At 49.6% G+C, this 14,680-nt stretch overlaps 1 protein-coding gene across 1 annotated transcript in view; it reads left to right on the forward strand.

The window, feature by feature from the left end:
• Positions 1 to 14,680, forward strand: part of HDAC4 (histone deacetylase 4) — a 338,607-nt gene that overhangs the window by 45,373 nt on the left and 278,554 nt on the right. Inside the window, exon 2 of the mRNA XM_064286430.1 lies at positions 509 to 750. Within this exon, the coding sequence (XP_064142500.1) occupies positions 729 to 750 (22 nt within the window). The 5' untranslated portion in view covers positions 509 to 728. The remainder of the gene's footprint in view (positions 1 to 508; positions 751 to 14,680) is intronic.

Here is a 14,680-nt window from a genome sequence, read left to right on the forward strand (position 1 = left end):
CAGAATAGGTGTGCTTTAGTTAGAAAAAGGTCTATGGCTTCCTCTAAAAAGCCTAGTGATTGGGAAACGTCTGGAAGGCGTCATGGCGGTGCCTCCAGAGAAGTTTTAACCGGCAGGGCATTTTCGTCCCCCAGGTGATACTTGGCATTCTCTGGAGGCACTTTTGATTGTCAGGACTAGGGGAGGAGGTGTCCTATGAGTGGAGGCAGGAATGCTGCTGCTAAATATTCTGAAATGCACCCTCCCCCCGCCCCCCACCATGAAATACCTGTCCCAAAGTGTCAGGAGTGCTGAGGTTGAAACACCCTGCTGTACAGATACATGTTTACACACGTGTGTGATTTACCAGCAAAAATCCCAGTGTTTCATACTGGCAGAAACAACTCCATCTGAATTGTGTTATCAGAAATTGTTGCTTTTGTATTCAGGTGTTCATTGTGGCTTTTCAGGTAAAAACTTTCCCATCCTAACCAATGCTTTTTTCCCTTTTTTTTTTTTAACCACCCAGGTTCACCTGTGGAACCAGCTGAAGACCTCTGTCCTCCTGGAGTACTTGGTTTATACGGACACCGTCAGTGTGACCCAGAGTTTACGAGGTTGTGAACCAGCCCTCCCCACTTTCTGTACTTGTATGTGGCGGTGGGACTTTGGAGCTCTTTGGAGCTATTGTTTACGTGGAAATTTGGAGCCATTTTGAATCGCTTGAAGGGGAGTAGACGCGGCTAGCGATGAACTCCCAAAGCCATCCAGGTAAGGCCGTGCCCTTGTCTCTGGGCCCACAGCCAGGCTTTCCTCGGCAGAAACGAAATTACTCTCACTGCGACTTGCCAGCCAAATTGGAGATGTTCGGCTTTCACTGTCGGTTCGTCACCAACACCAGTGGCAGAGTAGAGTGGTTGTCCTTCATCTTCATGAAAGAGAAGCTGGTAACAGCCCCGTAGGGGTTTGGTAGAGCCTTCCCTTGGTTTGTATGCAGCCCTGAACGGCATTGACGTGTCTCGTGCCTGGAGAAAAGGAGTGCTGTTCAACAAGGTGGCGTTTAGAGGCAGTTTGTGGTTCGGGCAGCAAACTGCATGTCCAGCTTCGTCCCTGAAGTGTGACTGTGGGTTTTTGTATTGGAGCTCCAGAGTTTGGCTTTGTGGGTCTGCCGTACCGTCAAGCTCCCATACTGCCATTTGCAGCGAATTACAGGGCCGTGACTTCACACAAGTCTTTGTGTTTAAAAAAACTTTCACAATGAAGTAACTCCTTTCTTCCCACTTTTACCTGGGGGTTGCCTAGGTTTTCCTTGTTGTACTATTGATACCACTCTGTAGTTTCTCTGTTCTGTGGGGCGAGTAAGTTCAGATGGGAGGAAATACCGGGTTGGCCTTCAAAAGCCCAATCAGGTGAGGCCCGTGGTGAGCTCACCCACACCTGAAGGGGTGCTCACCTCTGTCTGCGCTCTCCTGTTGTCCAGAGTTGTTAGGATGTGGGGGGAAGCGGGCGTGTCTTGAGAGCCTAAGGCGGGTGGCATCGCAGTAGATGGATTTGGGTGTGGAACCCATGCCCAGGTCTGCTATTAATGTGCTCACATTTCAGACTCCCTAACTGGCTGTTGGAATCGACTCGATGGTAGTGGGTAACTAGCTGTAAGTAGTGTTCTTCATCTCTTTAGCCTCAGGCCCTAGTACTTCAGGTTAGATTCAGCTGGTCTAACACTGGCTGCAAGTCTGGAGCAGATGGCCAAGCAGGAGCAGTTTCTTTCTGAGCCTCACTGTTGAGCCTCACTCTTCTCATCTGTAGTAGTGGGGATGTGCTGAAGGCTCAGCTCCCTGCCCACTCTGGGAGGAGCACCCTGCAGATGCGGCTCTCCCTGATAGCACGCACGAGCCCTGGGCTGGCGCTTTCCTCACTCAGACCGGTGTGACTGCGATAGTCTAGTCGGAGCACTTGCTCTGGGTCAGGGCTCATGGTGAGAGAGCCTGCTCACCTCTCAGGCCAAGAGGGGGTGTCAGAGCAGAGCCCTCCGCAGCTTGTGGGAGGGAGGCATTGGGACTTTCCTGCATTGTCGTATATGGGAAGAGTGCACGTGGCTATGGGAGGAGGAGTGACTAGAGAAAGAGATGCCTTTCACGGGCTGTCTGTCCTGCTGGCCTGTGCTGTTTCCGTGGGGCCGAGAGTGGGGGCTGGCTTCCTAAGGAGGACTGTGGCAGGGAGGAGTCCTTTCCAAGAAGGCCACACACTCCTTCCGTTACCTCCGGCAGCTTTGCTTGTGGCGTCACTCACATTTTCTCTTAGAAACAGATCACAGCCTTTCTTCATTGATTCCAAGATCTTAGTGTATCACAGATCTCATTTTTTTTAAAGCAAAATTTGAGCATCAGCATCCTGCAAAGTCGATGTTCATGTTATCCCTCTGGTCTGTGGTCCAGGCCAGTACCTGGCATTTCTTAGACCCTAAGTGTTGTAAGAATATCAGTCCTCTGTAGTAAGGGCATCAGAAATGACTGATGGCTTAGAAGAAATAAAACTAGCGTGGTTGCCGTTTGCGAGGTGCTGGCTCTGGGATGTGCCGCTTATAAAATACCAGGAGAGTGTTAATTTTCGAAGGGGTGAAAGGAGGAAAAGGAGGCCAGCTGGCCTTTTTTCCTTAAGATGACATAATAACTGTATTTTCCAAGAGTGCCATATCCGAAAATTTAAATGGTTGCAACGTCCCACTGTCTTCATTCAATAAATATTTATTAAGCCCTACTATCTGCAGGCAAACCCAGGAGAAACAGACACATTTTCTTAGCTAATCCCTTCCCTTTATAGGTGCCATTCATTGTTCAAAATATGTACTTCCAGAAAGTTCTTTCTGAATTTGTCATTTGGAATTTAGTTTCCTGTTGATGTGAACTGGAATTCAGAGGCGCTTTTGTGTTCATGTCTGAGTGGCCTTCATTTCGCAGAGATTCCGAAAGTTTAGGAGCCGTTCTGTGAAGCAGTTCAAGGTCTATGTTGGTGTCGAGGGGTAAATTCTGTGTATGAGAGTGGTGTGTGTGTGTGTGTGTGAGTGTATGAGAGCATGTGTGTGTGAGGTGTGTGTGTGTGAGGAGCATGTGTGTATGACAGTATGTGTGTGTATGACAGTATGTGAGTGTGTGTGAGGAGCGTGTGTGTATGACAGTATGTGTGTGAGGAGTGTGTATGAGAGTGTGTGTGACTGTGAGGAGTATGTATATGTGTGTGTATGAGAGTATGTGAGTGTGTGTGTGAGCGTGTGTGTACGACAGTATGTGAGTGAGCGTGTGTGTGGAGTGTGTATGACAGTGTGTGAGTGTGTGTGCGAGGAGTGTGTGTTTGACAGTATGTGTGTGTGTATATGAGAGTATGTGAGTGTGTGAGCATGTGTGTGATTGTGTGTGTATGACAGTATGTGAGTGTGAGCGTGTGTGTGGAGTGTGTATGAGTGTGTGTGTGAGGAGTGTGTGTGACAGTATGTGAGTGTGAGTGTGTGTGTGGTGTGTATGAGTGTGTGTGTGAGGAGTGTGTGTACGACAGTATGTGAGTGTGAGCGTGTGTGTGGAGTGTGTATGAGTGTGTGAGGAGTGTGTATGACAGTATGTGTGTGTATGACAGTATGTGAGTGTGTGTGTGAGCATGTGTGTGTGTGAGGAGCGTGTGCGTATGACAGTATGTGTGTGAGGAGTGTGTATGAGAGTGTGTGTATGTGAGTGACTGTGTGTCACTGTGTGTGAGGAGTATGTATGAGTATGTGTGTGTATGAGAGTATGTGAGTGTGTGTGTGAGCATGTGTGTGAGCGTGTATGACAGTATGTGGGTGTGAGCGTGTGTGTGGAGTGTGTATGAGAGTGTGAGTGTGTGTGTGTGAGGAGTGTGTGTGTATGACAGTATGTGTGTGTGAAAGTATGTGTGTATATGAGAGTATGTGTGTGTGTGAGCATGTGTGTGAGGAGCATGTGAGTGTGTATGACAGTATGTGAGTGTGTGTGTATATGAGAGTATGTATGTGTGTGGAGTGTGTATGAGAGTGAGTGTATGAAAGTATGTGAGTGAGAGCATGTGTGTGACTGTGTGAGTGTGTGTGTATGAGGAGTATGTATGAGAGTATGGGTGTGAGTGTGTGTGTGAGAGCATGTGAGTGTATGTATGAGAGTATGTGTGTGTGTGTGAGAGCCTGTGTGTGAGTGTGTATGTGAGGAGTGTATGAGAGTGTGTGTGTGAGGAGTATATGAGAGTATGTGCGTGTGTATGAGAGTGTGAGTGTGTGTGTAAGAGTGTGAGTGTATGAGAGTGTGTGAAGCCTGGCCTGTGGGGGGCACATCACAATCAGCGTTTGCCCCATATCTGCCTGAGAGGGAAGGCAGTGACCACCCTGGACAGACACCGGGCTTCCTTGGGGCTCCTGGGTGTCTGTTCGCATTGGTTCTGGGCCCCGGGCCCTAGAGCGCAGCCAGGCTCGGCCGTGTAGAGGCAGAGGCTTAGCCGTGGTGTGGCTGTCCCTACCTTTGGAATTGCCACCTTAACGCGACCTCTGTTGGAGTTGTCTGTAGGCTTTAGAGAGCTGGCTTCCGAGCTGTATTTAGATACAGAGGTTTAGTTGATTTGAAGTGTTGATGTATCGATTGATGTAAAGACATGATATATGATTGTAGTTAAAAGAATTAAACACTATAGACGGAAGCATATCGAGTAGACATTGAATGGTGCCCTCTTCCTCTTGAAGGGAGCCGCTGGCGAGTTGGGGGGTGTTTCATGCCCGTGTGTATATATTCTGACAGAGTGTGGTCATTCTATATATGGGGCTTTGTCTTGTTTTTCATTCTAATATGAGCATCTTTTGATGTCAGTTTATTTAGATCTAACATAGTCTCTTTGATGGCTTATAGATGGATATTTATGTGGTTGCTGCACTATTTATAACAGCCCGTGATTGGCATCAAAGAGTTATTATACATATATTTTGTACACTTTTGTAAGTATCTCTGTTGAATAAATTCCAAGAAGTAGACTTGCTGGGTCAGTGGGTATGCACATTTAAAAAATCATTAGGTTTGCTGTCAAATTGCTCCAAAAATGTCTCAATTTATTTTCCTAATTAGAGCTTATGAGAGTGTGCATTTTCCTTCACCCCATCCCAGTGCTGGAGAGATTGAATCTCCTTCATTTTTGCCAACGTGGTAGGGGAAAATTATTGCTTGAATTTACATTACTGAATAAATGGGTGCACAACCTGGCATAGACATAATCAAATCTTGTATCTACGGCCTAGGCCTTAAAAGAGAAAATAGACTCTTACTTTTGTTGTCTACAGAAGCTCGCATATAAATACTGTATTTAACACTCTTTTTATCTCTATGTATTATTCTGTATGTCTTATTTAGTGTGTTTTAACTCCGTGGAGTTATTTGAATCAGTATAGCTTTACATTTCTATTTTTGCTTAATTTCTGGGAAGGGTGTCAAATGTTCTTTGTAATAACCCTCTCCTCACTTATTGCCATGGTTAGATTCCAAAGACCAGGTCATTATGCAAAATCAGTGTTATGTGAAAATGGAGGATGCCCACATCAGATCACAAAATGGAAGATGACTACATCATGACATAACTGCCAAATTACATCACTACATAGCTGCCAAACCACTGAGAATCATGGCCCAGCCAAGCTGACACATAACTTTAACCATCACAGCCAGCGGCATTCTCACCTCGCGTCTTGGCATTTGTTACTGCCAGACATATATTGTTAATGCTGAAAATACGCCTTCTCCTCACTTATCGATTGTCTCGTTATCTGACATTTCACATTTACAATAGTAAAAAAAAATCTGGCTGTTTTGCACAATAATGATGTATGCTGAGATGTGAGTAATGAACAGTAAGGTGCGAGGCGAGAGTAACACTGGCTTCGATGGTTAACGTTATATGTCAACTTGGCTGGACCATAATTCAAAGTGGTTTGGCAGTTAAGTAATGATGTAATTTGGCAGTTATGTGATGATGTGGTCATCCTCCATTTTGTGATCTGATGTAGTCATCCTCCACTTTCGCATAGCACTGATTTCGCATAATCACCTGGTCTTTGGAACCTAACTACATTGATAAGTGAGGAGAGGGTATAGTCAGACAGTAGATTTTTTTACTACTGTCCTAAATGCGAAATGTTGGATAACAAGATAGTCTATAAGTGAGAAGTAAGTGTATTCTTTTTACATTATTAAGCATTTTTTGCTTTATGTAGTTCAGTGTTTTTTTTTTTTTTTCAATACCTAAAAATTAATGCTGTTCTTTTGGTTGTCATTGGTTCATTTATCAAATTACAATATATCTCTTTTTCTTCTATGTAATGTTTTTATGCCCTAACGTTTATTCTGCCTCATAAAAATATTTCTGTCCTGGGCTTCTTTTTGTTAGCTTGTATTTCTCCTTCCGTTTACCTTTAACCTTTCCAGGGCATGAGCAGTAGTGGGTAGCTGGATTTTGCTTTATCTTCTCCCGTGAGTCATTGCCTTTTTACTTGGGGAATTTCACCTGCTGCTGTTTATTGTGATTACTGGTGTGTCTGGGCTCATTCTGCCACCTTGTGTCAGGCTGCATGTGTATCACTGTCACTTGCCAGTCCTCTGATCTCTGCCCCCTCAGTGCGCTGGTGTCTATACAAAATGGATGGAGCTGGCATGATGCTGGCAAGGTCTGGGTTCCCTTCTTCCTGTGTCCGTCAGTACCTGCCGTGGTGGTCATTGCTGGTGGCCTGGAGCTTGCTGAGCACTCCGTTCCCTCAGTGCTCAGGTCTCTTCCAGGGTGTGTCCTTGTGTTGCCTCCAGGTGCCACCCACAGTGCAGACCCTGGCCGGCCTCTGCTGCTCCATGCCCTCATCCAGTGCTCAGGGGGCTGGGGGTCGCCCGGGCTTAAATCCGAGCGCTTCCTCCTTAGCGGCTGTTGCTGCCTGGGGTGATTACTCACTGGTGACTCCTTTTTCGCATCAGGTGATACCCCAGATTTGTATTTTCTAGGAAATTCTTCCAAGTTTCTTGTCAGTGGATGCTACTCTCCTCCCACTGCCTAGCTTTGCTGTACATCTTCTCATATTTTTACTTGTTTCTGTCATCTTTGTGGATTTTTGGGAGGAGAGGTGAAAGCATGCACTGGATCTGTGGTTTTGAACAGGAGACTTCTGGGTGTGCTTGGGCGTAGCTGAGTGGCGTTCTTTTCTCCACCCAAGGAGATGTGTCATACGCCGGCCTCGGCCTCGCTTAGTCCCAGCCGCTTGCCTTCATCCCTCTCACCGCGCCTCCTCGCTGTCTTCCTCTCCCCAGGCCTGCCCGTGCCCAGCGGAGGCCAGCTGCCAGTGGGCCCTTCACATTCGCAGGGCTGCTTGGCTTTGCCCTGAAGATCCAGTGACCGACCTCTCGTTGGATGTGTGTGACTTCCCTCTCCCCCGGTTTTCTTTAAACCCCCTCTGGTGCCAGGCGGGGTATACATTATGGTTTTATTGCCATTCTTTCTGAACTTTACCAGAGCCAGGCCTGGCTCTCTGACGTAAAAGCCGCTTAACTGTTGGGGTTTTATGGGGCAAAGTAGCTATTTCTAACGAGGTGAGCAGCCCAGGGAAGGGCCTGCCTGAGTTAGCCTGAAAGCAGACTTCTTGATCGTAACAAGAGAGAAAAGAGGCTCTGAAATCTTGTGCTCTTGCCCCACCCCACCCTCCAAGCCTTTCCCTGCTGGGGATGTGCAGAGACAGGCTGGGATGGGTTTATTAGGGCTAGAGCCTCTTCTTTGAAGACGAGTGCCAGTGTAAAACTGGGGGGCTGTGGGCACCCCATGGGGATGGACCAGGACCCATTCTTTCCCCCCTCCAGCTCTCTGCTCCCTGTTAGCAGCCTGCGGTCTTTGCTTGGGGTCCAAGTGTGCCCGGGACGTGGGTCACTTGGGAGCATTACGATGGAGCCCCGATGTCACAGGGCCACCTTTTCACTCTGTCCTCCTCCCCCAGCCCACGTTCCCTTCCCTACAGCAACACTGCTGCTTGAGAAAGTTTTGATGAGAAACATTCCAATCCTAGGGAGCCAATTCCAGGGCTCACTAGGACTTGTCTATGGCCATCCAGATCATGGCATTGGCAGAAAACTGACTGAGCAGGACCGTGCGGAGCCACCAAGTGGCCTCTCTCCCCCAGCACTTGGGGAGAAGCCGTGCCATCTAGTTGGTTCCGACTCATAGTGATTATGCAGGACAGAGTAGAACTGCCCCATAGGGCTTCCAAGGAGCAACTGGTGGATTCCACCTGCGATCTTTTGGTTAGCAACTGAGCCCTTAACCATCCTCACGGTCGTCGTCTTGCTTGAGCCTAGTGCTGCAGCCACTGTGTCAGTCCATCTCGTTGAGGGTCTTTCTCTTTTTCACGGATCCTCTACTTCACCAAGCATGATGTCCTTCTCCAGGGACTGGTCCCTCCTGATAACACGTCCAAAGTACATGAGAAGAAGTCTTGCCATCTTCAGTTCTAAGGAGCATTCTGGCTGTACTTCTTCCGAGACAGATTTGTTCATTCTTCTGGCAGTCCATGGTGTATTCAGTATCCTTCACCAACGCAGTGTTTAGTTAAAAACAAAATAACTATTCTGAGGGAAACGGGTATATTTTAGGATCAACATTTTAATTTTGACCATTCTGTGATTTATTAATATTCTGTTCAGTCTGAAAGACCCTAACCACACAAAAGCAGCTAAAAAGCCTGCATCGACAGGAACTCTGTGATTAAGGTATTTTGATTTCTTCAACCAATGCGAAGTTTTAATCTTCGCAGTCTCCTGGGCGAAGGCTCTCTGCCCTCAGGCAGGTCTGAGCTGGGCACCGGAGAAGTCCTTCCTTCTTCATTCTTCCGTCTTTGTTTATTTGATCTTGAAGGCTGTTTATTTCAACAAGTTTGGCTGCCAACTTTATTATATTTTAATGTAGGAATCATCTCTGAAAGGAACATTTTTATGGTGTTTAAATCAGGCTCTGCAGTGGTTGGATGTTTCAGGTCTATTGTGAAGTTTTAAGGGGGAGAAAATGCATTTTGAGGACCCAGGACAGACTTGCAATGAACAAAAAGAGGGAACCACTTCTGAGCTGCTGTTGACAGGTAGGCATGGATGCTGGGCGAGGCCCTGGGGCAGAAGAGGCAGTGGGGGCGCTGCAGAGCCGAGGCCAGGGTATGGGCCTTCCAGAGGAGTGGTGGGCAGGGGTCTCAGGGAGCGCAGGCAGGAGGCAGGCCTGAGAAGCGAACATCCTCATGAGTGTTCATGACCTCTGTGATGGCACAAGAACCCTGGTGGTGGTGGATCCGGCTTTGGGCAGGAGGGAGCAAGGCTGGGCCAGATGGACACTGGGGGTGGGGGCAGACTAGACACGTCTCGATACCGTGCCAAATGCGGTGTTTTCAGGAGGGACCCAGAAAAGCCACAGGTTTTGAGACTGATGTTGGGTCACTAACTGAAAGGGTGGTGGTTCGAATCCACCCAGAGGTGCCTTGGAAGATAGTCCTGGTGACCTCCTTCTGAAAATCAGCCACCAAAAACCTTATGGAGAATAGTTTTACTCTGACACACATGGGGTCTCCATGAGTCGGGGTCGGCTCCGTGGCAACTGGAAAAACAACGTTGGGATGGGACGTGCTCTCGAGCTTCTTGTGCTGCGTCTAAAAGGAAGCTTCCAGAAATAGCCTCTGCGTGTCGACGCCGCGGCGCAGCCTGTTCACTGCGTCCATGCTCCAGGCCTCCCAGCCACCCGTAGCGGAAGCATTTGCTGCTTCTTAATTTCCAGTCTCCCAGCTTCTCCATGCCCCGGTTATCTGTGTGCTCATCAGCCAGGGTTTGTTCTGGAAATCACATAGACATAAGGACTCATTTTCAACCTACTTTTTTTTTTTTTAAATACCCAAATTATGTTTTATCTTTGAAACATCAGGAACGCTCGGTGGTTTGTGAAGAGCTCAGAAGACTCGCTGTCAGTGAGCATTGATGGTTTGTTTTGGCAATTTTCTGAGCACGCTCCTATAGTTGGTGGGATGTTCGCATTTGTGTCCTCTTTTCAAAACACCATTGTAGAGATGCAAATTTCTGAGTTCTGAGATGCTGAATGCCGGGTGATTAATGATACTGAAATTTAAGAATGAACTCTCTGTAAGCGTGTGACACAGGAACTCTGTATGCGCGTGCCATGGGAACCCGGTATGCGCGTGACACGGGAACCCAGTATGTGCGTGACATGGGAACCTGGTCTGCACCTGATGTGGGAACTGTGGTTTGCGTGGGACACAGGAACCCTGGTCTCTGCGTGACATGGGAACCCGGTGTGCATGTGACAAGGGAACCTGGTATGCATGTGGCATGGGAACCCAGTATGTGCATGACACGGGAACCCGGACTGTGCCTGATGCGGGAACTGTGGTCTGCGCGGGACGTGGGAACCCTGGTCTGTGCGTGACATGGGAACCTAGTATGCATGTGACATGGGAACCTAGTATGCATGTGACATGGGAACCTAGTATGCATGTGACATGGGAACCCAGTATGCACGTGACACGGGAACCCAGTATGTGCTTGACACAGGAAGTCGGTATGCACGTGACACGGGAACTGCGGTCTGTGCAGGACTTGGAAACCAACCTGGTCTGTGCATGTGACAGGGGAACTCATGACACAGGAACCTGTGTCTGCATGTGACGTGGGAGCCTGGCCTGTGCCCACGAGAACCCGGTCTGCACGTGACGCAGGTATGGGGATGATCCCACATTGGCTGCAGCCTGGCTTGTGGAACAGAAAGACAGTGATGGAGGTGCCAAGAGCGAGGGGCCAGGTTGGGGCAGGTGGGCAGCCTGACCGCCCGCCAGATACCGGTGTGTGGGTGCAGCTGCTGGTGTTGTGTGTGGTTCTTTGTTGAGGGAGAGGCAGGATTCTGAATGGTATACAGAGGTCTGGCATATTTAATCATGGAGGTTTAAAACTTACAGCGGTACATCAACATTGATTACTTGCTTACCTGGGTCAAACCCTGGTGTGATTTTGAGACCTGAGTGAGCATCAGCTTGGGTCTGAATTGTGTGTTACATTATTTCATTTGCTTTGCACAACAACCCCGTGAAGTGAGCTGGACACCATTGTTCCTGCTTTAAAAGAAAAGTAGTTGTTGTCGAGTTGGTTCTGACCCACGGTGACCTATATGTGGCAGTAAACTGTCCCAGAGAGTTTTCTTGGCTGTAATATTTCAGGAAGCAGATTGCCAGGCCTCTGGGTGGGCTCGTACCTTCAACTTTTTAGTTAGCAGTGAGTGGGTTGAGCATTTGCACCGCCCAGGGCCTCCATTTTTGCTTTACAGACGAGAAGAGTGAGATTCACCGCCGTCAGGCCGTTCCTCAGAGGCCAGCTGGAGCTAGAGAGGCCATTCGCATTGCAGCACAGGTGTCTCTACTGGGAAGGACGCTGGGCACTTTGGGTCCAGTTAGGAAATTCATCCTGTGTGAAGGGAAGAGCCGGGGTGTGGGAGCCCCCAGACAGGTGAGGGAGATCAGGGGAGGCTTCCCCATGGGAAGGACATTTAAGCTGAGTCCTAAAAGCAGGAAGCAGCTGGCCTGCCCAGGAGGGGAACGAAGGGAAGGGCAGCCTGGAGGCCTGAGCCTGGTGGCAGGAAGGTGGGAGCCAGCGGACCCGTTGGGTGGGATGTTTTGTGCACAGAACTGCGTTCTTGTGAGATTCACGTTAGCCTTTTGACTCCTGTTCGCCCCGAGGCTGGGGAGGGAGTTGTCAGCCATTGTCTCAGATTCCTGCACTGAGTGAGTACCCTGGTTGGTGATGGTTTTCCCTCCAGACTCGTAGGCTGTGCTTTCAAAAGGGTGCTCCTTACGGTGCGGTTGTTTAGGTGCTAAATCAAGACGCTACATCCCGGCACTAGAGCAAAAGGTTACCTTTTGATTCCCTTGCGTTCATAGCTGAGTTTTGTTGTTGTCAGGTGCCATCGGATGGTTCCCAGTCATAGCGACCCTGTGTACAACAGAACGATACGCTGCCCATCCTATGCCAGTTGCTGTCACACTTGATCCCATTGTGGCAGCCACTGTGTCAATCCATACCGTCGAGGGTCTTCCTCTTTTTCACTGACCCTGTACTTTACCAAGCATTACCGGCTAATTATCTTCAGACGTAGACCGCCGGGCCTCTCTTCCTCATCTGCCTTAGTCTGGAAGCTCAGCTGAAACCTGTCCTCCATGGGTGGCCTTGCTGGTATCTGAGTACCGGTGGCATAGCTTCCAGCATCACACCAACACACAAGCCCCCACGGCACGACAAACAGCAGACACGTGGGGGATAGCTGAGTTAGTTCCTTTTAAAATTATAGATGAGTTTTCCTGAGAAATCCTTCGCAGAAATTGGGCTTTTATAGTGACTTGTTGATTCAGTGGGTTTGTGAAATGCTGTTGGATTAGAGAAAGCTGGAGCCTGTTCTTAGCACACTTAGATTTTCTAGATCTTGTGTACAGAACCTCTTCTAACCTTTTTGTATCTGTTATAGTTAGGGCACGTTTAGTGGGAGTTCCTCCCTCCGTATCAAATAGTGTGATCCAGAATTCTGGATGCGCTCCGTTTTCATGTTCGGGTTGATTTCAGCTGAATCGGGTGACTGCCTGGTCCTGAGAGCTTCATGGCAGCAGTTGCCTGTCTGCCCATGTGGTCTGACTTGGGTGACCGCCTGGTCCTGAGAGCTTCACGGCAGCAGTTGCCTGTCTGCCCGTGTGGTCTGAATCGGATGACCGCCTAGTCCTGAGAGCTTCACGGCAGCAGTTGCCTGTCTGCCCGTGTGGTCTGAATTGGGTAACTGTCTGGTCCTGAGAGCGTCACGGCAGCAGTTGCCCATCTGCCCGTGTGGTCTGACATACAGAATGTGAGCCTGCCTTCGTGGGTGCACAGGGCTGCATGGCCTTGAGTCTGCCTTGGTGTGCACAGGGGTGCCCAGTCTCGTGAACCTGCCCTTTGTGGGCACACAGAGTGCGTGGCCTTTTGTCTGCCCTGGTGGTGTGCACAGGGGTGCCCAGTCTCGTGAACCCTCCCCTTGTGGGCACACAGAGTACATGGCCTTTTGTCTGCCCTGGTGGTGTGCACAGGAGTGCCCAGTCTCGTGAACCTGCCTTTGTGGGCACACAGAGTGCGTGGCCTTTTGTCTGCCCTGGTGGTGTGCACAGGGGTGTCCAGTCTCGTGAACCTGCCTTTGTGGGCACACAGAGTACATGGCCTTTTGTCTGCCCTGGTGGTGTGCACAGGGGTGCCCAGTCTCATGAACCTGCCCTTGTGGGCACACAGAGTGTGTGGGCTTTTGTCTGCCCTGGTGATGTGCACAGGGGTGCCCAGTCTCGTGAACCTGCCCTTGTGGGCACACAGAGTGTGTGGGCTTTTGTCTGCCCTGGTGGTGTGCACAGGGGTGCCCAGTCTCGTGAACCTGCCTTTGTGGGCACACACAGTACATGGCCTTTCGTCTGCCCTGGTGGTGTGCACAGGGGTGCCCAGTCTCGTGAACCTACCCTTGTGGGCACACAGAGTATGTGGGCTTTTGTCTGCCCTGGTGGTGTGCACAGGGGTGCCCAGTCTCGTGAACCTGCTCTTGTGGACGCACAGGGCCTGTGGCCTTGAATCTGCTCCGTGAATGTGCACGGGGCGCCTGGTTTACACTGCCTTTGCCAGAACAACTGCAGAGTCTCGAGGTGGCTGTGTGAGAGCAGGGTGCTTTTCATTCCAATCACTCCCTTGTGTGGTTCATTTATCCTCTGAGAGAGGAAAGGGAAGGGGAGGGGGGCATGGCTAGTTTTATTCTTTGTTAGATCCTAGTGGGTAAAAAGGTGTTTTAGAAATGTGAGAAGGTGTTGGGGCACGTTGGAGAATGGAACACAGAGGTTTTCACTGGGATGCTTTAGCAGTAGGCCAGAGACGAGGAACTTTGTTTTCTGGAGTGCCTGACGCCATGAGCTGAAGTAGAGCCTGATGGTGGTGGTGGTGTTGGTGATGGCCATTGGGAGTCAGGCAGCCATCGTAGACGCCTCATGGGCATCTACACTCAGCAGTCGGATGCAGTGAGCTCGTATTCTGAGTGATGGAGCACACGCAGGTAACACTGCTGCAGAGACCATCTTCAGTGGCCTTCACTGCCAGCCACTGCAGGGCACAGTGATGTCCTCGTCAGCAGGGTCATCATCCTGGGCGCCACGCATCTTTGTTGACGGTGCTTCATCTAGGAAGGTGATTGTCTTGTCTTACTAGGATTTGATGTCAGCGTACCCAAAGACCACTTCTGAGGGGAGGCGATTGTCTCCATTCCAGGCTGTTGTGATGGGAAGATAAGGGGCAGGAGCTGGCAATGGCTGGGAGGACATGTGGGCCACTGAGAGCTAGGAGGATGCCGTGCAGAGGACCTGGCCTAAAGGTGCTGAAGCCCAGCTATCCTCCCGCAAGAAGCCCAGCCTTAGGGAATGCACCAGCGGGGCCTTGAGTGGTGGGCTGGGGGGTGACAGGCTGGGGCCCCATTGGGCTGCCCCAATGAGGGGGGTCTCTATGCTTCTGAAAACAGTCACAATGATCTACTTTTACGTCTTTCTGCAATTTGATTCTCTTCTGTGACCCCCTCAGCCATCGGTAGCATTTTTTAAAGTGTTGCTTCTCGTAGT

Source organism: Loxodonta africana, chromosome 6 (assembly GCF_030014295.1).
Source record: "Loxodonta africana isolate mLoxAfr1 chromosome 6, mLoxAfr1.hap2, whole genome shotgun sequence".
In the NCBI taxonomy this organism is placed as follows: domain Eukaryota; kingdom Metazoa; phylum Chordata; class Mammalia; order Proboscidea; family Elephantidae; genus Loxodonta; species Loxodonta africana.